Source organism: Ambystoma mexicanum, chromosome 4q (genome assembly GCF_040938575.1).
Source record: "Ambystoma mexicanum isolate Mex_15411 chromosome 4q, UKY_AmexF1_1, whole genome shotgun sequence".
In the NCBI taxonomy this organism is placed as follows: Eukaryota; Metazoa; Chordata; class Amphibia; order Caudata; family Ambystomatidae; genus Ambystoma; species Ambystoma mexicanum.
In genome coordinates, this window is record NC_090928.1 from 1,245,328,053 (window position 1) to 1,245,355,059 (window position 27,007).

At 46.0% G+C, this 27,007-nt stretch overlaps 1 protein-coding gene across 1 annotated transcript in view; it reads left to right on the plus strand.

Moving 5' to 3' along the window:
• LOC138467361 (exportin-5-like) overlaps positions 1–27,007 on the plus strand; it is a 419,600-nt gene that overhangs the window by 228,139 nt on the left and 164,454 nt on the right. Inside the window, exon 18 of the mRNA XM_069607325.1 lies at positions 25,853–26,052. Within this exon, the coding sequence (XP_069463426.1) occupies positions 25,853–26,052 (200 nt within the window). The remainder of the gene's footprint in view (positions 1–25,852; positions 26,053–27,007) is intronic.

Below are 27,007 nucleotides of genomic sequence, written 5' to 3' on the forward strand. Positions count from 1 at the left end.
CCCTTCCGGAGCTTTTTGTCGATCAGAAAGAGTTTCAGCACAGCAGCGGGGCTTCACCAGGCAATTCAAAGGCCCAGGAGGATGCAGCAAGCTTTGTTCATGGTTTCTTTGTCGGGTGTTTTTCCCAGTGGTCGATTCTGCCTCTAGTCCCAAAATCCTCGGGTTTTAAGCAGGTTGCTCCCATTCATGCATAGCCTAGGCTGTCAATCACACAGCAGGGTGAGTGCATTCAGGCATTCCTAAAGACAAAGGACAGCAGAGTTTTCTGGAACCTCCCTCACTTCCTGCCCTTCCAGACACACTGGAGCCAGAGTACTGAAACCCGCCAACGGCTCTCTGAAAGTAGACCAACTTAAATAGATGTGCAAAGAAAGAGGCCTTAGTTGTAGAGGAAATAAGTCTGAACTGATTCAAGCATTTGAAATAGATTTAAAGGCAAACTATTTTTCGAAGAAGAGCATGGCGAACTGGAAAAAGTGACTTTTAGAATTTTACTGGGCCCGATAGTTGAGAGTTGGCCTTTGGGATGTGACCAATGCTTTCCACTTTTCTCTATAGGTGAAAGAGGTAAGAAATCACAATGGGCCATTAGCTTGTATTCATCCTGAAAGGGCAAAGGGGATACTGCGTCTCACCTGATGGGCTCAGGGTATCTTCCCGGAGGTTGTCTCCCCCCATGTGATCCTCCCTCATATAGCCGCCCCGAGAGACAGGATCAGGTAGTGGCTGCTTTCCACCTGGCCACATGGGAGGAGGTCACTGGTGGGAAAACAGATGATTCCATCAGATTCATCAAATACACTCCCCCTTAAGACTGGGCTTTCCCACACAAGGGCTGCTTTCTGCATTGTAAAATGTTAGGGGGAATTCTCAAAAATGTGCTAATTCCCTTCACCTTAGAGACCCCCAGCAACTTTGCTGGATTTTGAGAACTTGTTTTTTTGTACTTGGAGAGAGTGTGACCCTTTTTCCCACTCATGTGTTTTTAAATGAGTTTTACTCTTGTGTTTCTTTTGGTTATGGAGTCCAACCAACTCCATAGGCACCCTCAGTGCAGTGGCACAGGGAAAACTTTTCAGGCTTTCCCAAGGTTTAATACCTTCTCTGGGATAAACTACTGTTTCCCAGAGTAAGTAAAGTGAAATTGACTTTACTAGTCTTTTAAATTCCTAGACCCAGCACACCCTATAATATTTTATTTATATCGCGCTCATACACGGGCGTTTCAGAGCGCGACCAGGCAAAGGGAGGGAAATGGGGGAGAAACAAAAAAAGATCTTACTAGGCCCAGTGACATTGAGAACGTGCAAGTGCCTGTGGAAGGGAAAAAGGGGGGAAAGTTCATGGAAGGGGGAGAAAATGGAAAGTGCAGAGCATAGGAGAGAACAAAGTAAATAAGTCAAATTAAATAAAGGTGATAAACAGTGGTAGTGCAGCCGGTAGGTGGCAAAGTGCTAGGTTAGTCAGATAGGGTGTATCTGATAAGTGCAGAAGAAGAGTAGTTGGGGGACTCTATGGGTACAGATACAGGCCCCAGTGCAGTTTCAAGCACTTTCACCACAGAGGCAAGTACTCTGTCGGATTTCACAGTACCTTACAAATGAAGAAAAAGATGCAGCTGAAGACTTTCTGTTCCTGGCAGTTCCTGCAGATCTCGCTGTTCATGTGCCTCAGTCATGGGGACAAGAGGGAGGACATTGGGGAACTCCTAGCCTGCACGGGGACTGTTCCAAAGGCTGGTACTTGGCAAACTTCAATTCCGGTAGCTGTAGTAAAGGACCCAAACTGGTGTCACTCTCCCTGGTTATAAGGCTTCCTGCAGCACTGAGGAAAACGGAACCAGCTCTGAGATTGGTATTCAGTTGGCTTACTGTAGAGTTGATTGGTCCCACCAACTCAAAGGGAGAAGTCGTCTTTTGTCGAGATGAACCTGGTGATTCGGCACTGCAGCAGGGCTTCACCGGGCAAACCAATGGTCCAGGAGTTTCAGCAGGCGTCCTCTTCAAGTTCTTCAGTGCCTTCATCCAGTGGTCGACTCTGCCTTCCAAGCCAAAAGGCTCACCTTTTATTCAGTTCTCTCCCATTCATTCCAGCCTAGCTGGGTGGCTGTCCTTTCCGGACAGTCAGCCGGCCAATCACAGTGCATTTGGGTCTCCTAAGAGTCTAAGAACAGGGAGTTTCGGGCACCTCCCTCACTTCCTGCCTACCACAGACACCCTGGAGCCAGAGGCGGGCTTTACTTGTGAATCCCGCCGAAGACAAAACGAACAAAGAGGCCAAACCTGGTTTGGAATGCAGAGCAAATCTCAAGAAGGACCTTTCTACAAAGAAATGGCAAAAGACCACCAGGGGCCATTTTCACAAAGATGGCTCCCGTGGGTGCTTTGCTGTAGCTGCGAACGCAGCCCGCGGTAAAGGCACACCATGGTAGTTCAAACGAAACCACTGCCACCAGCCATTCAGTGTGAAAAGGGTAACATAAAAATATTACATGAGAAACTAGACAAAGGGGATACTAGCTAACCCCTTATTCACTCTTTTGTAAGATGGGGTGTGCTGGGTCTAGAAAGTTAGTGGTAAGTAAAGTTAATTTCACTTTACTGTTCTTGGAAACAGTCATTTATCCAAAAGAAGGTATTTAAACCTTTGGGAAATCTGAAAGACTTCCCTGTGCTACTGCACTGAAGGTGCTGTGTGACACAATGTAAAAGATGCCTATGGAGTTTGTCAGACTCCACAACCAAAAGAACCACAGATATCAAAATTACATTAAAATACATGAGAGAGTGGGGAAAAAAGGTCACACTCTCTCCAGGTTAAAAAAATCAAGTCTTCAAAATCCAGCAAAGTTGCTGGGGGTTTCTAAGGTGGAGGGAATTAGCACATTTCTGAGAATTCTCCCAAACAGGCCACTTGTGAGACCCATTGGTAAAATTTTGGAACGGCACTCCGTACAACTAATTAGGCTGGTAGATTGGGAATTACGGCCACTGCAAGATATTCTTTCTTCACGATGGTGATGGGGATCTATGCTTGTGGTTGTGCCTCAACATGGCCATGAAAAGCAACCTACTTTCGAATGGATTGTGTCCTCCCACGTATTCCTTATCTTTGATAAATCCACTTCCAGCTTGCTGGCCTTGGAAAATCTTTTCACAGTAGAGGGCGCTGCGTGTCGAGGTCCCTCGAAAGGCCTCTGTATTAGCGCTGATGTCACCAGAGGTATAAATAGTCTTGTGCAGCGTCCTTTGCACAGTTCTGTTTTTCCGCGCTTCGTAAGCCCCGGAAACGCAGCGCTTTGCTCTTCGATTCATCAAAAAGCTTCGAAAATCTCAATATCCTACGATGGCATCTTCGTCCGAAACATCAACGCCACAATCCGGCTTCAAATAATGTCGAGATTGTGGTAAAAAAGATGTCATTAATGGATCCTCACAGGATCTGTTTGGTGCTTGGGATCAGAGCACCAGTGTTCGGAATGTGAGGACTGCATGTCCATGACGGCGAAAGCCTTGAAGGAGCGTAGGGTAAAGGTAGAACGAGGTAAGGCAGTTGAATCTTCTACCCCTTCAACATGGTCCTCAGCTGAGTCGAGACATTCGTCTCCTCACCATCAAAACAAACGCTCCTGATCGAGATCTTGAAGCGGTTCCCACCACTCTAAGAAGAGGCGTTATAAATCTCCCTCCTCTTAATCTTCAAATTCCCCTGCCCCACTAAACACAGCTCTCCCGCTGAGTGGGAGGAATTTCGCAAGAAAATGCTTAGGGTCTTCGAGAACGTGGCCTTGACCCCCTCGGAGATGCCTAGAGGTGATACCCCGGGTGAAAGACCCGAAAAACAAATGCTATGAGTCGAATCCGGCAAACAAAAACCCCCCGTAGCGCCACAAACCCTCGAGTAAAGACAAAAATTCATTGAATAAACCTGAGTCATCTAGGGTACCTTTGACGCACACGTCTGTCTCATCGTTGCCGACCCCGATGAAGGATAGGCTCTCGAAGCCTCAAACCTCAACTGCGCCACCGGCACCAGAGGTGGCGAAGGTCCCGCCCAAGGCGTCGAAAGTGGTGTCGACAATATCAACGACACCGAGTAGGATTCCGGTTCTCTCGAAGGCATCGGGGCCTTTTTGCGATTTTTTAAATTTTTATTTATTTTTTGACACCATTTGTGGGTTTGTCAAACCTATAACGTCTGCATCGACAACCACAACCTTTTCCCAATCAGTATCTACCAATTTAGCTCATTCTCTGGAAATGGGTTTTACCCCTTATCGAGGATCTGACTATTTCAAAACGTTATCCTCTATATATGAGGAAGGGGAGGACTGACAATGAGACCTTTTGGGTTACAAACAAGAGTGCCCATTCCACAGGAGCTAATTTCTGAGGAGAATAGATTGAGAGATCTACAAGAATCTTTACAAGATGCCAGTGGCAAAGATACCTCTCCAGAGGCAGATTTTGCCAGACCAAAACCTGGAGAGCATGCAGAAATGCCTTATAGATCCCTTATGGCAAGAATTATGCAATTTATGGGGTGGACAACAACTGCACCCTCTTACCAGCAAGATGATCTTACGGACATCTTAGATAAAGGGCCTCAAGAAGACTCTAGAGTCCCTTTTCATGCTGCATTGCGGAAAGATAGCTGCAAATTGGGAAACACCTGAAGTTATCCCTGCAGTAAATAAAAATCTCTGAAAAGTACAGGGTGTCCGCCTCAGACCCTGAATATTTAAGTAAGCACCCAACTCCAGAGAGTTTAGTAGTGCAGGCAGCAACGTTGTCAAGTAGTAAGTCGGCATACCCTACTATACCACAAGACGGTCGACAAAAGATTTGATTCCATGTCTAAAAAGATCTTTTCAGCATGCAGTATGGCTCTTAAGTCTATTAACGCCACTGGCACACTAACGAGATTCAGCCACACCCTTTGGGAGTGCACTTCATCAGCGACTAACTGTCTCCCAGAAGGGGAGGAACGAGGCGCATTCTTGAACATCAAGGATGGGAAGGATGCAATCTGTGAGTCCCTCCAAACAGGTCTCGACAGCATCAGCAGAGCCATGGCGGCGAGTACCTAAATCCGCAGATTTGTGTGGTTGCGGATGTCTGATTTTGCTCCTGATGTACAAGCCAGGCTTCTGAATATGCCCTTTGTCGGCACCACTCCGTTTGGCAAAAAAGCTGATGACAGCCTGAAGAAATTGCAAACCTCAAAGGCGGCAGCAAAATCACTTGGGGCTGCAATCCGTCAAACTCCAAATCGTCCCTCGGGTACGTCCTGGAAGGGAAAGCCCTTTTGTTTTTATTCCGCATTCGTAAAAAACAGAGGGCAGCCAGCTCAAAGGAGCTACAAACGATTCACCCGTGGTGGACGTGCCAAAGGTACCAAACCCGTATCAACAGGTGCTGCTTTTTACCCTCAGCATCTGCGCAGCCGCTTCTAAATCCCTCTGAGATCTCCCCACACAAAACACCAGTAGGAAGCAGTTTAACTCAACATCTGACAAAATGGCAGGCTATTACGTCAGATGCTTGGGCTTTGAAATCTCCTGCATAAGGAGCGGGTCTGGAAGCTTCAAAGAGTTGTTCCCCGGTGGATGACTCTGAGGGGTGTGTAGGAAAGGCAGGCAGTAACCTTGAGCAACTGTTTCCAGACCTGCTAGAGAAAGGTGCCATAGAACCGGTACCTGTAGCGGAGGGGAACAAGGGTTGGTATTCTCCCTATTTTCTAATACCGAAGAAGGGCGGAGGATTGAGACCCATCTTGGACTTGCGAGAATTGAACAAATTCATCAGGACAGACAAGTTCAAGATGGTAACCCTTTCTCAGATCCTTCAGGCCCTCCAGCTTCAGGACTGGTTGGTATCTCTAGACTTTCAGGATGCTTACTTTCATGTGCCAATCCATCACAAGCACAGGAAGTACCTGAGGTTCGCCATTGGCAACTCTTATCAATTTCGAGTTCTGCCATTTCGACTGACCTCCGCCTGAGGGTCTTCACCAAGCTAATGGCGGTTGTGGCTGCAAATCTGAGGCGGGAAGGGATTCAAGTCTACCCCTACCTGGACGCTTGGTTGATCAGAGCAGCATCCCCAGAACAGGCTCAGATCCATCTAGATTATGTTTGCCACTTCCTCCACAAGCTGGGCTTCTCTCTCAACTTAAAGTAGTCACAGATGATACCATCACAGAGACTCCAGTTCATTGGAGCAGTCCTGGACGCATCCCCGGGAAAAGCCTCGCCACCAAAGGTGAGTGCTCAAGATATTCTCCAGATCGTCACCAGGTTTCAAAATGCCCAGCGTCTACCAGCCTTTTTTTTTTTTTTTTTTTTAATTGGAGGTTGCTCTGCCTCATGGAATCCTGCATTTATCTTGTGCCAGAGGCTCGCCTGAGAATGTGATCTCTCCAGTGGGCGCTAAGGACCAAGTGGTCACAATTCTCAGGAATTATGTCAGATCTCCTACTAATCCCAGACAGAGTGGCTCGAGACCTTCAGTGGTGGGCCTGTCGGGAGAACATCTTGAAAGGAGAACAGTTTTGACAACCATGGCCGGAGATAACAGTAGTCACAGTCCCTTCACTCACGGAGTGTGGAGCCCATGCCAACGACTTGACCATCACAGGTCGTTGGTCTCCATCGGAGTCCAGACCACACATCAACCTATTAGAGTTGAGAGCGATCAGACTAGCGCTGAAGGCTTTCCTGCCATTAGTACAGGGAAAGAATGTCCTGATAATGATGGACAACACAGTGGCCATGCACTATCTCAACAAAAGAGGAGGTGTAGGGTCACTGCCACTGTGCAGAGAGGCAATGCAGCTCTGGTTTTGGGCAATTCAAGAAGGAATCTCTATCGGCAGTTCACCTTGCCGGAGAGAAGAATTTAACAGCGGACGCTCTGAGCAGGCAGATCAGTCTCCCACGAGTGGGAACTAGCTCAGGAAGTCCTTTTAGAGATCTTAGCCCTTTTGGGAACCCCTCAAATGCATTTGTTCACCACCAGTATCAACTGGAAGTGCGATCAGTATTGTTCAAAGGAATTTCCCCCAAGAGGAGCTCTAGGCGACACGTTCGTGGTGGACTGGGAGTTTCCACTTCTGTTCGCGTTTCCTCCAGTCCCCGCCATTCCTCAAATGATCAGAATGTTGCAGAGATTCAGGAAACCCATGATCCGAATTGCCCCGGATTGGGCCAGGAGAACGTCTTATCCGGATCTTCTAGACATGTCCATCTGTCCTCCGATTCGTCTTCTGCAAACGGAGGAACTTCTCTTGCAGGAGGGAGGTCGGGTTCTCTATCCGGATATCTGGATCCTCAACCTTCACACTTGGTTTCTGAAAGGTTGAGATACAAGGATTGGGACCTCCCGTATGACGTAATGGAGGTATTGAAGACTTTATACCGCTGCCGTTGGAATAAATTCTGCAGCTGGTGTAGAGATAACAATATTTACCCTTTTTCATGTAGTTCACAGATGGTGTTATCTTTCTTACTATACTTGTCAAAATCAGGCCTTCAAGTTGGCACAATCAAGGGTTACCTCGCTGCGCTGTCAATCTTTAAGCGCACGGCTGAGGTGCCTTCATACTTCAAATTGCCCATAGTCATTCAATTTCTGAAAGGGTTAACTAATGTCTTCCCCAACTCCTTTTCAAGTTCCACTGTGGACCTAAACCTATCTTAAAATTTCTAATGGGTACTCCATTTGAACCCCTTCATTCCTGTCCATTAAGGTTTCTCACTTTTAAAACAATCTTCCTAGTGGCTTTAACTTCTTCCAGAAGAGTGATCGAATTACAAGCTTTGTTATGTGGTATTTATATATAGCGCCTTATGTATTGTTGGTAGCGCTATTAGGTTGAACGCCCTCGGAGCGGGAGAGGGGTTGACCGAGATAGACACAGAGACCGGGAGGGACGGACGCAGACAGAGACCGAGAGGGACGGACGCAGACAGAGACCGAGAGGGACGGACGCAGACAGAGACCGAGAGGGACGGACGCAGACAGAGACCGAGAGGGACGGACGCAGACAGAGACCGAGAGGGACGGACGCAGACAGAGACCGACTTGAGGTCAGTTGTATGTGTTAATTCTGGAGGATGGACACCCAAACTGATTTTTGGCTGCATTAGGCCTGAGGAGACTCTTAAGCTAGCGGTGTGTGCTAGCTGTGTTTAATTAGGGTGATGAGTGTTTGGCCGTGTTAGTATGAGAATAGCTATACCGAATGTCATAGTATCGCTGTGTTCAAGTTGGTGTTGTATAGGAGAGAGTAAGTGTGATATGGTGGTTATCGGTAAAGCACTTGTGATCGGGCACTCCATCTGTACCATCTATTCTATCCGTTTTATTTACTCTGTCCGTTAATTCCACTTCGTCTGTTCATCCATTTAATATACTAATCCTTTCCACACAGCCCATCATCCACATGATCTACTCCATCCATTCCGTAGACCCATTTCATCCTTCCTATTCATTCAATCCGCACTGTGTTCAATCCATTCAAACTGCTCCATCTGTTTCATCCGTTCCCATCTGCTCCGTCTGTTTCAACTTCCTTTTGTTCCATCTATACTATCCATCCCATTCATTCCAACCAGTACATCCACTCTGTTCCATCTTACGTCTGCACCATTAATTTCTTCCGTTCCAACCGCTTCTTCCGTTTCAACCGTTCCACCCGCTTCATCCGTTCCACCCGCTTCATCCGTTCCACCCGCTTCTTCCACTTCATTAGTTCTACTCAGTTTATCCGTTTTATTTACACTGGCCATTCTAGTTTTCCGTTTGGTCGATCAGGTCTCTGTGCTGGATTGTTATTTTTGTTCAACAACCTTGGGCTTATGTTGTGGTTGTTTATTCTGTTTGTGCTAAGTCAATTTTTAAGGGAAGAGCCACATTTTCAGTAATTTGCGGAAAAACATGAGGTCTTCGGTGAGTCGAATGTGGGGTGGGAGTGAGTTCCACAGAGTGGGGGCCAAGGCAGAGAATGATGATCCACCTAACCTGACTGAGTTGGAGTTAGGTATCACTAGGAGGCGGGCAGAGCTTGACCTTGGAGTGCGTGGTGGATGGTAGGGTTTTAGCTTGTCCTGAAGGTATTGAGGTCCGTTTTTGTGCATTGCTCGGTGAGAGATCTTGCAAACCTGCTCATACAATCTTTCACAAAGATAAGGTAGTTCTTCAAGTGAAGCCGAATTTTCTCCCAAAGGTGGTCTCAGAATTCCACATCACAAAAAAAATAACCTTACCTTCATTTTACCCTCCTCCCCATCCAGGGAAAGAGGGAGAGATTGTACAGGCTGGATCCAAGGCGTACTCTAGTTTTTACATTAGCAGACTTGCGAGAGTAAGGCAAGCAGACCAATTGTTTGTGGGGTATCCAGGGCATAAGTTATGTTTACTTATTACGAAACAGACCATCTCAAGATGGTTTATACTAACTAATATAGAGTGCTATAAATTGGCAGGAAAAGAGCCTCCTGAACACCTCAGGGCTCATTCAACCAGGGGTATTGCAGCCTCTTCAGCTCTCCAAAGAGGAGTTCCAATTAAAGACATGTGTGGCTGCCACATGGTCGTCTGCACATAATTTCAAATTCTACAGTCTCGATTCTTCCTCTAGCCAGGAAACGAAATTTGGAAAAGCTGTGTTGGACTCTGTGCATCAAAGGAAAGCATTTCATTTTACTCCCGCCTCCTATACGCATTACTGCTTTGGCAGTCTATCAAAGATAAGGAATATGTGGGAGGACACCATCCATTCGAAGAGCAAGTTACTTACCAACTGTAACATTCTTTCGACTGGATGTTCCTCCCACGTATTCCTTATCGCCCCTCCCATCCTTCCCCGTAGTAAAACTTCCTCCCTTGTAGTTGCAGCCTACGCTCCTTCAAGGGTATTAACCATCTCATACAAGGCAAAAACAGCACATCAAAACGGAACTGAGCAACGGACGCTGCACGAAACTATTTATACCTATGGTGAAGTTGGCGCCGATACAGAGGCCTTCGAGGGACGTCGACGTGCAGCACCCTCTACTGTGAACATTTTTTCCGAGGCCAGCAAGCTGGAAGTGGATTTATCAAAGATAAGGAATACGTGAGAGGAGTATCCAGTCGAACGAACGTTGCAGCTTCTCTTTCCTGGATTGCTTCCATCCCTCGGGAAGTAAGTACTTTCTTACTGTGCACGCCTTGTTCACAAATTTCTGATTGGGCCAAGATGGTCTTTCCTTTTAGGACAGCAGGGACTCTGCAGGTGGTTTTGCCCTTGGTGTATAGTGTTGGATTTTCCCTGGCTTTCATCTTCCCCTGAGGTGTTCTTTCCCTATTGTAGGGATACATGATGCTCGCGTAGGAAAACCCAGTGACTGGTTCTCTTATTTGCTCTAATTTCCACTCTGATGGTGAATTCGAATTTTCCAGCCTATTAAGATGGACAATGTTTTGTGGGGCGTCCCAGACTTCCACAGGAGAAGCATTCCTTTTCTAGCTGACGTAGCCTACAGGGAATCCAAATTCCTCCCATGAGTGATCTGGTTCATCTTCACTTTCTTCTTCCATCAAGGGAGTTTTCATATCTGGGTCACGATCATTTTATTTTCATTTTTTATTTCATTCGGATTTGTAAGGGCCAAGGGCATCGTGGCGCTTGTTACAAACAATTCTTAGTTAAAGATAGGTAAACATTTGCAATTTACAGTACCCAAAGTGAGATTTTGAGTTTTCTTCGGAAGGCAAGGAGTGAGTTTTCTGCCCTAATATCTGTGGGTAATTCATTCCAAGATTTGGCGGCAATTTAGGGGAAGCCTAGCCCGCCAGCTTTGGCCCTATTGATTCGTAGGATGTGAAGTTGGTTCGTGTATTGGGTCCTGGTGGGTCGTGTAGAGGTGGATTTGGTGATTGTCTCTGATAGGTAAGATGATGCAGAGAGGGTGAGGCATGTATGCGCGAGGGTGAGGATTTTGAAAGTGATTCGCTCTTTGACCGGGAGCCATCTGGCCTGGGAAATATGCTCTTTTCAGGATGTTTAAAGCTGCACATAGAGCATTGTTTTGCGTGACTTGTAGTCTAATTTGTTTCCGGATGTACCTGCTAGTAAGGCATTGCAATAGTCTAGTCTTGTACCAATATTTGCTCTGACTATTGATAGACAGTTGGGGTTGGATAGGTATGGTTTTATGGTGTTTATGAGCTTGGTGGTGTGCGGATGAGGATGTGATAGCGCTGACCTGTCTAGTCATGGATAGTGTGGAGTCTATGTAGAGCCCTGTGGTCTTTACAGATGTAGACACAGGAATGATTGTATTATCAATGGTGAAGTTGGAGTACAGTTTGGCTAGAGTAGTTGTTTGACCTAATATCATTATTTCAGTCTTGGCCCCATTAAAGCAGAGGCCATTGACCACCATCCTGGCCTGGATGGTGGTGTATATTGTGTGAAGTGCCTTTGCGTCATTATGGTACGAGCCAGAGAGAGGTAGGAGAACCTGAGTATCGGCGTAGTTCGTATGCACGATACCAACTGCATCGAGCTTATCGAAAAGGTGCTTTGTGAACAAGTTGTACAGTGTGGGTGCTGTGCAAGAGCCCTGTGGGACTCCGCAGTGGATGGTGGTAGGAGCTGTGTTGGCTATGTTAGAGAATACCTTCATTGCTCTACCTTCTAGGAAGGAGGTGACCTAAAGAGCTGCTTCTTTGGAGAAGTTAGCTGAATGTGTAAGGTGTGATGTGAGGGTCTTGCGGTCCACCAGATCGAAAGCAGCCAAGAGGTCTAAGAGTAATAATAGGGCTGGCTTGCCTTTATCCATGGTTTGGGTAATCTGGTTTTTTAGATCCACCAGGGCTGTTTCAGTGCCGTCTCCTTTTCGGAAATCAGATTGCCTAGTCATAAGGATGTTTTAGGTTTCAAGGAAGTGTTGGATCAGGCTATGGGCGGCTTTGTCCAATATCTTCAGGAGGAAAGGCATAGTGGTTATGGGTCCGTAGTTATTTGTTTGTAAAGGGTCGAGAGTAAGCTTGTTTAGAAGGGGGCGGACCCAAGCCTCTTTGAGGCTGGCAGGGATAATGCCTGTTCTTAAGCATTAATGAAAGCTGTCAAGAGGGGTGCGAGACGGTCTGCGCAGACCTTGATGAGCTTAGGAGGACATATGTCGCCTTTGCACATAAAGGGTTTGAGGTTTTTGAGGAGGTTCATTGCGTCTAGTTCCGTGATGTCACTGAAGGTGAAGACTGGTTTAGTGGAGTTAGTTGGAGCGGGAGTTGACCTGGTTTGCTTAGGTCCAAGGTGCAGAGGTAGGGCTTTGCAGTTATCCTGGATTTTTTTTTCAAGGATATTGATTTTGTTTAGCATGGCAGATTGAATACTGGCACACCAGGCTTCATCTTTGACGATTTCGTCTGGGGTGTTGGGTGGCGAGATGAGCTCATTGAAGATAGCGAAGATTTCCTTCGAGTGAGATTTGGCATTAGAAATGCGTGGTTCCCAGTCAATTGGTCGAAAAAATTTGGTCGACAGGACAATTGGTCGACACCATTTGGTCGAATGCCAAATGGTCGAATTTTTTTTTTTTTTTTACACTTTTTTTTTTTTTTTTTTGGGGGGGGTCCCCCCCCCCCAACCCCCTTTTTTTTCTATTTTTTTTTTTCGACACACGAAAACCCACAAAACACACATATATATATATAAAAAAAAAAAATTCGACCAAATGGTGTCGACCAAATGTCCTGTCGACCAGTTTGCTGTCGACCAATTGACTGGACACCGAAATGCGTACATTATATGCGTTGGCTTTGTCTTTGGTGATGGTGGCTTTGTTTTGGTGGAAGATGAGGTTAAAGCTGTTTTTGGCACTGTCACTTGGGTTAGTTTGCCAGTTTTTTTTGTGCCTCCCTTTTGCAGGAGCGCAGGGACAGTAGTTATTCAGTGAACCAGGAATTGGAGTGTAAGGATTTTTTTTTCTTTTTTACATTCAAGTGGTGCTATTGCATTAATGGCTTTGGTGAGAGTATCCTTGTAAATGTCTGCTAAGGTATTGGGATCATTGGAGAAAGGGAGGGCTAGCTCTGGAATATTGGCGCTTTTCACTTGAGCTGCAGGGGCAGGGGTGAGAATTTTATGGCTTTAAGTGATGGGTAGAGTGAATTCGATACAGTTGTGATCGGTCCATGGCATGGCTGTATTGGAGGTGATAGTGGTGAGGCAGTTGTGGTCCGCGACCCAGTCTAGGGTTCAGCCTTTGGAATACATTTGATTCAAGACTTTTTGTGTGAATCCTAGGTCCATAAATTCCTTTGTGAGGGTATCAGCAGCTTTATCTTTGGAATCATTGAATCCTAGGTTTAGATCTCCAAGTAGAAGGGTCTTGGTGGATCTTTTGATGTTTTTTTATTCATTTGTTATGCGCACCAGACTCGTAAGTAAAAGGGTGCAGCAGTATGAAGATGCAAAGCTTACAAAGTTGCGAAATATATACACCAGATACAATACTTACAAGCTTACAGAATATACACAATACTTACAAGCTTACAGAATATACACAATGTACAGAATAAGAGCAAAAACTACATATGGCCTATGTAAATACAGAAATAAACGGTAAACAATGTACAAAAATATAGGTTACAAAAGTGATGCCCTCTGTATATCACTCAGGCTCACAGGTAGGCTAGATTACACATGGTCTTCAGGTATTAACACAATATTACAATATTAATGCAGGGAGAGTAGGTCTCTTCAGTTGCGGGCAGAACCAGGACGGTACTAGGAGACTAGGGGTCAGTAGCGATGATGTATTTTATTACATTTTTTCTGATGTGTAGGTAGGGTTGGTCCGCTCTCAGATCTTGTGGCAGTGAGTTCCAGAGATTTAGCTGCCTTTTACAGGGAAGCTATTACCACTGATGGTGGTGAGCTTATGTTTGGGTATGGTCAGACAATTAACATTCCCAATTCTGGTAGGTCTGAGAGAAATTCTTCTCTGGAGTTTATCTGTAAGGTAGCTGGGGTGTGCGTTATTGAGGGCTTTGAGTCAAAGCGTTTTTAATTGTATTTTATTGAACGTGGATAGCCATTTATGATGGCATTTAAGGGAGATGTTTTTTTTTAAAATGTATGCTTAGGGCTGTTCTTAGGGCATTGTGCTGTAATGTTTGGAGCTTTTGGATGGTAGATTTGTTAGCACCACTGTATAGGGCATTAGTCAATTCTAGAGAGTATTAAGGCTCTGGCCAAGATCAGGCAGTTGTCTTCAGAGAGGAATGGCTTACCAGCTCTAAGTAGCTTGCAGGTGTAGGCCGTGGAGGAGGTAAGGGATTTTACCTGTATCAAAAGACAATGTGGAGTCCAAGTAGAATCCAAGGGTTTTTACCTCCTTTTGAGACTTTGATGGTGTTCCCGTCAATATTAAATGAGAATTCTTGGCCTAATTTTTTTAATGTTGGCCTGTGAGCCCAGAATTATCAACTCAGTCTTATCGTTCAAGCAGAGGCCTTGAGTGGCCATCCATGCTTGGATGATAAAATATACTTTGTTTACCAATCCCGTGTACGTACTGTGATCCCCAGAAAGCGGAAGGAGAATCTGAGTATCATCTGCGTAATTAGTGTAGGTGATACCCAGATGGTCCAGATCATCGACCAAGGGTTTGGTGAAGATATTGTATAGGGTTGGTGAGACGCAGGAGCCTTGAGGAACACCGCACAGGATAGGTGTCGGGTCTGCAGCTGCCGAGGGAGAGAAGACTCATAGATCTCTCGCTCAGGAAGGATTCAATCCATTTGATGGCTCCCGGGGAGAAGTGGGCCGTAGAGTCAAGGTGTCGGCATAGGACCTTGTGATAGACCAGATCAAATGCGGCAGAGAGATAGAGTAGGAGCAGGAGTACTGTCTTACCTTTGTCTCTCTACTCGTCTATTTGGGACTTAAGGTCGATTAAGGCTATCTCTGTTCCGTGTAGTGGACGGAAGCCAGATTGTCTATTACCTAGGAGTTTGTACAGTTCAAGGTGTTTTGGAATTTGGATATAGGTGGCTTTATCCAGTATTTTAAGTAGAAATGGGACCGTGGTAATAGGCCGGTAATTAGTAGGGATGAGACAATCTAAAGTCTGTTTCTTGAGGAGAGGGAGCACCCATGACTGTTTGAGGTTAGCAGAGATGGTGCCTGTGGCAAAGGAGGCATTTATCAGTTTGATGATGGTTGGGGATAGTTCTCTGGCAGCATCTTTTATTAGTTGTGCTGGGCAAATATCACCTTTGCAGTTTGAAGGCTTCAGTGACAGGATAATTTTTTCTACTTCCAAGACATTTTGGAAAAATTGAAGGTGGTATTGTGTGCCGGTGGTGAAACACTAGGCAACAGGATATTGGGCGAGTGCTGTAGGTTCAGTACTTCTTTTTTTGCTGAATTTTATTTTGGAACGTGTTCATTTTATTAGCTAGCGTGTGTTGGATGTCTGTACACCCAGATTTGTCTTTGGTACAAACATTGGGTATAGCTATTGGGGATTCTAGCTCTTTGAGTATGGAGAAGAGTTCTTTCACACTAGAGTTGGATTTAGTAATACGCTCATCGTAGGAGTTGCGTTTTGCCCGGCAGATTTCCTTCTTGTAATGTGAGGAAAGTAAGGTTAATTTAGCTTTATTCTCGCTGGAAGGGCAAAGTCTCCAGTTGGTTTTGCTTTTTTTTTTAAGATACGAAGGTCTTTAAGTTGTGGTGTGAACCATTTTTTAAATGGGCTGTTGGTTTGCTAGGTCTAAGTTTAACAGGGGCAATTTTGTCCAGAGTAGTGAGCATAATAATAATATTGTTGAATTCCTGAACTAGGAACTAGTAACTAGTAACTATTGTTGCTGAGTAGATTGATAAGGTGTCCCTGGAAGTCTAGGGGGAAGACCTGGGGGGCGGTATAGCACGTGAAGGTTTGATGGTGCTGTTGGGGGACAGTGCAAGCTTAGCAGACAGAATGTCTGAGCTGCTAGTCGATGGGTGACTGAGTTGAAGAGGGAGGCTCTCTTTGAAAGTGAGGGCTACTCCGCCACCCAAGCGTGCTGGTCTGTCTTGTCAGAAGATGGTAAAACCTGGTGTGAGTGCGAGACTGACGGCGGCGCCAGAGGCTTCATTCAACCAAGTTTCTGTGATGGCGAGTAGGTCAAGGTTGTTGGTTATGAGATTGTGAATTTCTAATGCATGAGCTGGGAGGGAGTGAACATTTAAGAGGGAACATTTGATATGTTGTGTGGGTATGTTTTTGGTGTTTGAGGTGGTGGGGATGGAGGCCGAGTCTTGAGTGGCAGGTGTAGTAGAGAAGAGGGGCCTACTGGGATTAGTGTGCAAGTGTATGGGTGTGATAGTGTTCGATGTGGGAGGTGTACCTGTAGATGGAGCCAGAGCCTAATCTAAGATTTCTAGATGCCGTAGGAGTAGGACGAAGGCTGAATTCTAGAGGTTGAGTGCGAGCTCAGAGTCTGTTAAGTCTGCTCGCTGTGCTGAGGCACGGTGGTGGACATGATGTGGCTGCGTAAGGGTGGTAAGACTGTTACGATGTAATAGAAGTGTGAATGGCAATCAGTGGAGGGGGAGCCGAAAAGATGTTCAAAGGTGTTAGTTGCAGGGAGGTTAGTGTGGTGTAGGATATGAGGGGAGAGAATGGAGAGAGTGAATAAGAGAGCAAGCACAGTGGTAGTGGTAAGAGTGTGGGAGTTGTTTGTGTCTTTGGGCATCATTGTGTGCATGGGTCAAGGACCGCAGGCGGTAATGGTGACCATGTAGTGTGATGGGTAACGGCAATTATTGTAGCATGGATAACAATATGCAGTTAGCAATCAGCATATAGAGCTGGAGTTGACAATGCTATGCTTTATAAGCATAATTAGTGTGTGTGATAGGGTCAGTTGGAACATCGATACTGTATGTACCACTATTTAGTAACAAATCAACAAATATTGATAGGATACGAGCAACGTTATTACAAGTAGGCTATCTGGCGGATGTGTGCATGAGATTGTTAATGCATTGATAGAAAAACCGATCCTAGCAGATCATGATCCAAAACGGAACGTGCTCAGAAGTGTACAGTATGGCAAAATCGCATATGTCATAGTAGAGATGGCAGTTTAAAGCACATTCAGGCATGAATCTTAGCGCAAGCATAACAGATTGTAGTAGATCTCAAGATGAGCAGTCGATTATAAAACATTTCATTTCATAATGGTACGAGACAGGCAATAATTGAACACATAGGAGGGGCGGTACTTAATGTTGTTAGAGCAATGGTCGTGAATACTAGGAGGTGGTGCTGGCGACCAGCGGGTGGAGGGGATTGGTAACGAATCGAGTAGGCAGTCAGTGTTGTAACAAATTGTTACAGCAGAGCGAAGTCTGTTGTTGCTGGGACAGCACTCTTTGCAGCCAAGCGGCGGTGACTGATTGGAGGATGAGGCCAGGGGTGCTAAAGTTATTTTGGATGGATTGATGTGTGGGCATGCACAGGGGAGCTTGCTTAACTGTTGCATGCTGGTTTGGGAAGATTTCCTAAGCCCTGGGGTCAGCAAGGAGGTCTCAACAGGACTGAGGTCTCTCCTTTCCCCTTTCTTCCGGCCCAAGATTACATACTAGTTCCCCAATTGAGGATAATGAGGAATCCAAGGGAATAGGGTGATTAAGATTATCGTCTTTGGATTCAGAGATTTTAACCTCCTAGGAGGGTGAAATAGAATTCTTGTTGGTATCAGATCTTCTTGGGGAGAAAAATATTTCAAAGATGTTAAAGCATTGAGAGGGTTGGCTTTCTCTCATAAGGACTCACCCTTGTTCTGTTTTTTTTTTTTTTAAATGTACTGTGTCCGTATAATCATGTTAAGATTTTATACACAGTTTGATCCTTCAACTAATCCAAAACTTGCTTTGGGCAGACTCGCCAGTTCCTTCCCGCTTCTTTGATCCTGCTCCCACTTCTGTGGTGGTTCCTTCACCCGCTTTCCAGTTTGGAGTGTGCTGATGTTTGTCTGGCATCCTGTGCGGCTCCATGGTCACACACCAGCTTTCTTTTTCAGCCTGGACTGCAGAAGGCTGTCTCTTCGAGCGGCCGAACATCCAGGAGCTCATGCACGGCTCCAAGTAGTTCCACAGGCCTTATTGCTCGCATGCTGCGTTTCTTCACCTGTCCCGGCGGCCTTCTCCGTTGCACCACACCTGTCCATATGCCTTGCGTTCGTGAGCCTCGGCTTGGGGTCCAACGTCTTCTCCTATACTGCAGCCTGCACGGAAATCCCTCTCCCTGGCTTCCTTTTCTGTGAGAAAACCTACAGACAACCTTGGGCTGTAGCACCCTACTAAGGCCCAAGGGGGTCCCCCTTCTTTCTGGAGGGGCCAGACTGGTCCTCGTGCCTCTTCAAGCACGCCTCAGCTCCCCTTTGGCAGTTGGGGTTCAAGGGTTCCCCTCTCCTCTGGTCCATACAACAGTCCACAGTTTCTTCCCTTCTGTCACACCTCCTGGAAGGGCCTCTCACACACTGAGTCTTTCTTCCTTTTTATATTGGCTTTGACCAATAAGATTTGAGGAAGCACTAGACTGCTGACTGTTGGGGAGAATTCTCAGAAATGTAATAATTCCCTCTACCTTAGAAACCCCCAGCAACATTGCTGGATTTTGAGGACTTAACTTTTTTACCTGGAGAGTGACAGATTTTAAATGTGATTTTGAACACTGTTTCTTTCGGTTGTGGAGTCTGACAAACTTCATAGACATCATCTTTTACATTGTCACACAGCACCTTCAGTGCAGTGGCACAGGGAAATCTTTCATATTTCCCAAAGGTTTAAATACCTTCTGTGGGATAAACTGTTTGCCATAGCAGTAAAGTAAAATTGACTTTACTCATATTTGTAACTTTCTAGACCCAGCACACACATCTTACAATAGGGTGCTGGATGGGTTACTTAGTATCCCCTTTGTTAGCTTCTCATGTAACATTTTCATGTTACCCATTCCTCGATGAATGGCTGGTGGCAGTGGTTTACTTTTAACTACCGTGGTGTGCATTTACCGCGGGCTGCGTTTGCAGTTGCAGTAAAGCACCCAAGGGTGCCATTTTTGTCAAAATGGCTCTGGTCTTCTTTTTTCGCCATTTCTTTGCGGAAGGGTCCTTCTTGAGATTTGCTCTGTGCGCCAAACCAGGTTTGGTCCCTTTGTTCGCTTTGCCTTTGGCGGGATTCACGAGTGAAGCCCGCCTCTGGCTCTAGAGTGTCTGGTGGGGGCAGGACGTGAGGGAGGTGCCCGAACTCCGTGCTTAGTCTCCTAGGAGACCCAAATGCACTCTGTAGTGATTGGCCGGCTGATTGTCCGGCAACGACAGCCACCCTGCTGGGTCACTGACAGCAATGCTGGAATGAATGGGAGAGAACTGAATACAAGTTTGAAGATGTTGCTAAGGCACCCAAAGGCCCCACTAAGCTTGCTTGCTGGAGGCCCTGTCCAGATGGTTCCAATACTACCAACTCTCATCCAGTGGAACATTATTACTGTAAGAAATACTGGTCATTGTACAAAGTGAGGTGCCTGGGAGAGTCCTGCTGGGGAATGACTTAAAGTTCTTGGAGTTAGCAGGTGTCACGACCCGTGACCCAGAACCCCACTGGCATGGTTACATGCCAGGTAGGGTTAGGGCTCTGGGTTCCTTTGGGGCCCCAAGGGCTTTGCATTGTCACCAGAGACTCTCCTGGAGTCAGTCCTGGCTCCTTTGGACCCAGGCTCATATTTGGAATGGGACTTGAAGGGACTACTTTTCATATGGAGGCCTGCAGCCAACATGGAGGCACCCACACAGTCTAGTCCCTAAGAACCAGACTGTGCGGTGCAGTGTTTTAGGGTAGCCCGGACTACTTCACAGGATATGCTATATAAACAACACCCAAGCTAAAGAACGTGTTTCGCGTTATTCTGCAGCCAGCAGCCTAACGCTCACCGTGTTCAGAGACCAGCACCTGGCGTTCCTGGAATCGCGGACCTGCAGAGGAGACTAAAGAACATTATTAGCAGCTCCAGCTTACCTGCAGTCTTCCATCCTTCGATCCCAGCTGCTCGTGGTCTTCCATCCCGTTGGCCGCATCTTCAGGACATCACGCTCGCACCGTAACGAAGCACCTGGGGAGGAGAGAAAAAGGGACAACGTTAAACAGGTTACTCACGGCAAGCTCAGCAGTAACCAAAATCTCCTCACCTGGCTGGGCATATTTTGGCTGGTTCCGCTCCGGAAATCACTGCACGCCCAGAAAGACCATTGTAACCTGAAAAGGAATAAAGAATACAGGTTAGCCCAAAAAGACAGCGCGCCGCACTTCGCGCTGAACCTACCTTTCTTCATACGCTCCGCGTCCATAAATCCCGGCAGGAGCCATACCCAAGCGGCGCACCCAGCGAACCTCCGCATACCTAAGGGGGAAACCATCAGGGAAAGACATTAATAGCCTGCAAGAAAGCACAGGCCCTCAACGACTACTATAATCGAACTTACCTCTTTAAAGACACTTGAATGGGTTGGCATCAGTGAAGTTAACTCGGTCGCTTCAACCTGCAGAAACTACGCGCCCCTGCGCAGAAAGCAGGACAGAGAGCACGCCAGACATCATAACAAGGTGAGGATGGGGGGGCCTTCAGGTCGAGTCCAAGGGGCTGATGGGAGGAAACGAAATCTGAACCTAAGCCCAGTCCTCCTGTGTTTTCAGGCCCACCTGCCATAGAAGACATCATCCCGAATTGGGTACATCTGGGGGAAATCCGGCAACCAGGGCATACAGCCGTCCCCGTGGATATCAGGTAAGCGTAACAGCAGGAGCAGACTAGGAAGACCAGAGAGTTCACTTTAAATGACTCTCAGTGGGTTGTTATAGAAAAACCTATAATACCCAGTCCACAAGAACAACCTTCTATTTCCAGGAAGAAAGAGACAAAGACGAAACCCAAGGTCTCACGAAACCAGAATGATAACACTCCTGTGCATCAAACGAGGATATTCCCGAGAGGACAGCCCAAAGGCACACCTGTGACTCCTCCACCAGCTGAGTATGAGGTTCAACCAGAAGATGGTAAATCAGCTACTGATGACACAGAGCTGGAATAAGACCTTCCCCCTGTTGGAGATCTGGATCCTAATGACCATCCTGAGCTGCATAGTTTGCTTGCAGAAAGTGGCCCCTGTAGGACAGACTTCAGCAAAGATGAAAGAGTGTGTCCTACTCTTGAAGGACTTTGTCAACAGGCAGCTTCCCAGCTGGAAGGGCAAGAGCCAGGGAAGCACAGGTTGTACTGGGAGGATGGCCTCCGCTACAGTGAACCTATTGAGTCTACCCCAGGGGGCTACAGAAGACTTGTAGTGCCTCAGAAGGTGAGACCTCAGTTTCTACAGTTAGCCCATGAGATTCCTTTGGCTGGTCACTTAAGCTTTAAGAAGACCAAGGAAAGGATTTCTTTTTATTTCTACTGGCCTAAGATGGGATCTTATGCAGGTAAATTCTGTAGAAGCTGTCACGCTTGTCACGCTTGTCAGAATTCTGGCAAGAGTGGAGCCAAGAATGTGCCAACTTTGATGCCTCTCCCAGTGGTGGGAGCCCCTTTTGAGAGGGTAGGAATCGACATTGTTGGTCTCGTAGACCCACCAACATCTTCAGGCAACCGATTTATATTGGTTGTGGTAGACCATGCTACCAGGTATCCTGAAGCCATATCTGAGGACTGTTACTGCTCAGGCAGTAGCTAAGGCCCTACTTGGTGTTTTTTCTTTTACCAGAGTGGGGTTTCCTAAGGAGGTTATCTCTGACAGGGGATCCAACTTTGTCCCATTACATGCAAGCCATGTGGAAAAATTGTAGAGTGACCTACAAGTTCTCAACAGCCTACCATCCCAAACCAATGGGGTGGTGGAGAGGTTTAACAGAACTATGAAGTGCATGATAGGTGATTTAGAAGAACCCCTTAGAAGAAAGTGGGACCTTTTACTTCCATGCCTTCTTTTTGCTTATAGAGAAGTCCCTCAGGAAGGGGTTGGATTCAGTCCCTTTGAACTTCTATATGGTCATCCGGTTAGAGGTCTATTGTCCCTAATCAAGGAGGGGTTGGAGAGTGCTCCTTCTCACAAGCCAGCGAGAGTCACTGACTATGTGTTAGGGCTCTGAAGGAGAATGACACACATGATGACCGAAGCTACAGATAACTTGAAAGCAGGTCAGGCTCTGGTGAAGCATTGGCATGACCAGAAGGCCAACATGGTTGCGTTTACTCAAGACCAGCTATTTCTAGTTATGGTGCCTACAAGGAAGAGGGCCTTACATGACAAGTGGATTGGACCCTTCACGGTTGTGGGAAATCTTGGCATGGTCAATTATTTGGTGGACTTGGGCAATCCTAAGGAGGCCCCCAGGCTCTTTCACACCAACCGCCTAAGGGCCTATGTCTCAAGACCAGAACTGGAAGCTTTGGTCTTAGCATCTGCTCAGGAGGAGGAGAGTGAACCTCTTCCAGACTTCCTCAGGAGACAGCCTTTAGATGGGTAGATAGGAGTTCATCTCTCTTCTGATCTGGCACTGGAACAGGAGGAGTGCGACATTCTGTTAAATCAATTTGCCCCTCTGTTTTCACCATCACCAGGCTTGACCCCTTGGGGCCAACATGAGATTCTCACTGGTGACTGTTTACCTGTTAGAAGCAGAGGGTACAGAATGTCAGACAATGTAAGAACCCACATAAAGGAAGAGGTCAACAAGATGCTTGACATCAGGGTAATAGAGCCCTCTACAAGTCCATGGCTAGTCCAGCGGACTAGTTCCAAAGGCAGGATCCAAGGAGTTGAGATTCTGTGTGGAATATATAGAGCTCTTAATGCAGTTACCATGACTGATGACCATCCTTTACCTAGGACAGATGAGCTGGTGGACAAACCTTTTTCAGCCAAGTATCTCGGTACGTTTGACCTAACCTCAGACTATTGGCAAATGGCTCTGACAAGCCCTGCCAAGGAGAAAACTGTACTTTCAACCCCAGGAGGCGTCTAACAGCTTAAGGTTATGCCTTTTGGACTAAAGAATGCACCTGCTACATTCCAAAGGATGGTGAATCATGTTCTGAATGGGATGGAGGACTTCTGCATGGCATACTTGGATGACATTGCAGTGTTCAGCCCTACTTGGAAGGAACGTATTGACAACATAGGATAAGTATTGCAGGCTCTTGAGCAGTCCAATCTGACCATTAAGGCAAGTAAATGTCAAATTGGTCAGAGTAAAGTGGTCTTCTTGGACATGAGGTAGGAAAAGGTGAAATAAGGCCATTGCTTTGCCACCCCTACTACTCAAACCCAAGTGAGAGCCTTTCTAGGTCTTGCAGGTTATTATATATGTTAGGCAAAGTTTTATTCAGTACCCTTTGGGACCACTACACACAATTGGGACTTCAGTGTAAGCAAAACCAACCTTTGGTATAAGTCTGTACTACACAGTTTTGGTAGCGTCGCTAAGCAGCCAGGCTCATCTCAAGAGGGGAATGTGAGCTGTAATGATTTTACGCAGAGGTCTACAATCACAAGTATTCAAATAGACTCTTACACTCAAGGTTTCTTGGTAAAACACTTATTAATTTATTTCACAGTCCGTTATAAAACATTCACTAGAAGGAGGCAATCTATATCTCACAAAAATATTCTTCAGTACTTTACACTTTACGGGTCTGATGCATTTAAACTACTTTGAAGTAGGAGCAAAAAGGCATAGGTTTATAAAAAGAATATTAGTTACTTTTGGACAGTGCTGAGTTCACCGGAGGAGCCAGTTCAATGCAATAGGATAGGCCAAAGTCAATGGGCATGTATAGGTCTTGTATAGGATAAAGCAGTTCTGATAGTTAAACGGAAAAGTCTTTGCCAAAGTTCTCAGAAGTAGTTTGTTAAAGGAAAATTCATATGTTGGGTCACAATCTGACTAGGCCTGCAAGTTGCAAAAGGTCCAAGCACTTTCGCAGTGAGAGATAAGTTCTCTCGTTGGGTTTTCACAGTACCTTACAATGAAGAAAAAGATGCAGCTGAAGACTTCTGTTCCTGGCAGTTCCTGCAGATCTCGCTGTCCTGAGACTGTCGTGGGGACAAGGGGGAGGACGTCGGGAGACTCCTGCACTGGGACTGGTCGCAAAACTGGCAAATCTTCAATTCAGGTAGCTGTAGTCAAGCACAAAAACTGGTGTCACTCTCCCTGGTTATTCGGTTTACTGCAGCACCCTGAGGAAAATACAACCAGCTCCGAGAATGGTATCCAGGTGGTTTACGGTTTGAGTTGATTGTTACACCAACTCATAGGGAGAAGTCCTTGCAGGGCTTCCTTGTCGAGATGAACTTGGCGATTCGAACCTGCAGCAGGGCTTCACCAGGCAAACCAACGGTCCAGGAGTTGCAGCAGCCGTCCTCTTCAAACTCGTCTTCGGTTCTTTCGTTCCAGTGGTCGACCCTGCCTTCCAAGCCAAGAGACTCTCCTTTTATTCAGTTTTCTCCCTTTCATTCCAGCCTAGCTGCCACTCACCCAGCAGGGTCGCTGTCCTTGCCGGACAGTCAGCCCGCCTATCACGCCAGAGGGCATTTGGGTCTCCTAGGAGACTAAGCACAGGGAGTTTTGGGCACCTCCCTCACTTCCTGCCCACCCCATACACTCGGGCGCCAGATGCGGTCTTCAGTCCTGAAGCCCGGCAAAGGAACAAAGGGACCAAACCTGGTTTGGTGCGCAGAGACAAACTCTAGAAGGTCCTTTCCAAAAAGAAATGGGGTGGGGGGGAACAAATGGGACCTGTTTAAACAAAGGGGGTTCAGACGCCATCTTGAAAAATATGGCTCCCGAGATTTAACGCTACCAGTGTTTGTGGTCGGGAAAAATCATGGTAGTTTGTTGTAAAACCTCTGCCACCATCCATTTCGAGAGGAAAGGGTAGCATTTGACTGCTACATGAGTATCTAGACAGAGAGGATACTAGGTAACCCCTCCAGCGCACCATTGTAAAATAGGAATTTGAAAAGACTAATAAAGTCAATTTCACTTTACTTTCTCTGGGAAACAGTATGTTATCCCAGAGAAGGTGTTTTAACCTCGGGAAAGCCTGGTAAGATTTCCCAGTGTCACTGCACTAAGGGTGCTGTGTGACGCACATGAAAAGATGATACGTATTAAGTTGTCTAAAACTCCATAACCAAAGGAACACAAGAGTAAAACACATTCAAAATACATGAGAGTGGGAAAAAAAAGGCTCACACTCTCTCCAGGTAAAAAAATCAAGTCCTCGAAAATCCAGCAAAGCTGCTGGTGGTCTCTAAGGTGAAGGGTAGATTCTGAAAATCGACCTTAACACCAGGGATGGGACAACTGCTGTCAAGAAAATTATTATCTTAATGGTTGGTTATAGTAGTGGATTGAGGGAGTGCTACCATTCGTTAGTAGCTCCTTCAGTTGGAAGTAACTCACCTTTTGCGCTCTTCATTTTATAGAGGATGTTAATTCTAATGGTGGCAGCTTCATGAAGGCATACTTCTATAGTACAATGTTAACATTTCATTCAAGCCAACTACATGAACATCGCAGTTCCACAAATCGGTGTCATAGGAGAATGATTACCTCTACTTCAGCATCCATGTATTTGATGCTAGCTGAAAAATGCAATAATATCTAGCATACTTTAGCATGCTGCAAACCTGCAATGCAAAACATGTGTCTAGGCCAGAATATGTTTTATAGTGTTTCAGAACATGATCCCCCTCCATTCTGTAAAGCTCCCCCTTCTGACTCCTGTATACTGTCTTATTTCCAGCCACACTTTCCAACCCTGTTTAACCATGTGAAGCATCTGCTTTCTGATGAGCTGCTGCTGACTGCGGCAGAGAAGAGTTTCCTCACAAAGGGTCTGATCCAACTCAGCAATCACTTTGTCAACTACCAGCTCCAGAGAACTTTTCTGGAAGAGCTGTTGGCCCCTGTTGCTGCACTCTGGCTGTCTGAGGTGATGCACGGGTAAGGCTCCCCTTTCTTTGTCCAGCTTCCTGATATCTGAATGCACATGTATAGGCTAAACTGATAGAATCAAATTAATATTACATCAGGTACTGAAAGGAAGACTCTACCTTGCTTTAATGTTGGTGTCCTCCTTACTCATACCATCTATTGTATGCTGTCTCTTATCTGCTAGTCATTCTTGCGTTTCTTTATTTCCCTGTGGTGGAAAGTCTGGAATCGAAAATGTTATGTACTTTCTTAGCATACTGCTGCATTATAACAAACTGCAATCTTTAAACCACTGTTTCTTGCCTGTGCGAGGTGATGCTTTAGGCTTTGCTGCGCATAACCTTGAATGAAGTTTTTGCACCTATTGTGTACCTATGCTTCCCTCCACATTTCTTGCTTCTGGCGTTTTTCACTTTTGGCATATGTAAGCTTGTTTTAGTCTCCCGCTTACATAGGAAAAGCAGTATTAGTAGACAGAAGTCATACTGTCGGCATGCTCGCCTCCCTCATACCATATGTGAACCTCTGAGGAGTATATTCGGCTGCACTAAATGCATCACTTTATGCTCCCTTTCCTGATAACACCATTTTACGTGTAGGAATGCAGCTGGTATCAAAGACTTGTATAGAGAAGCGCTGTTCCTTGCTTGTAACATTGTTTCAGTATGATTCCTTGCCCTGTCTGGACCTCCCCTTCCATGGAAATTAATGTGTTCCTTTGGGTATAATAGAATGATTCTCACTTGGGTCGAAGTCTTGTACTGGTTTTTTTGGTTTTGCCCTGTGATAGGGAGAATTCTCAAAAATGTGTTAATTCCCTTCACCTTAGAGACCCCCAGCAACTTTGCTGGATTTTGAGGACTTGATTTTTTTACTTGGACAGTGTGGCCATTTTAACCACTCCCTCATGTATTTTGATGTGTTTTTTACTCTTGTGTTTTCTTTGGTTATGGAGTTTTGGACA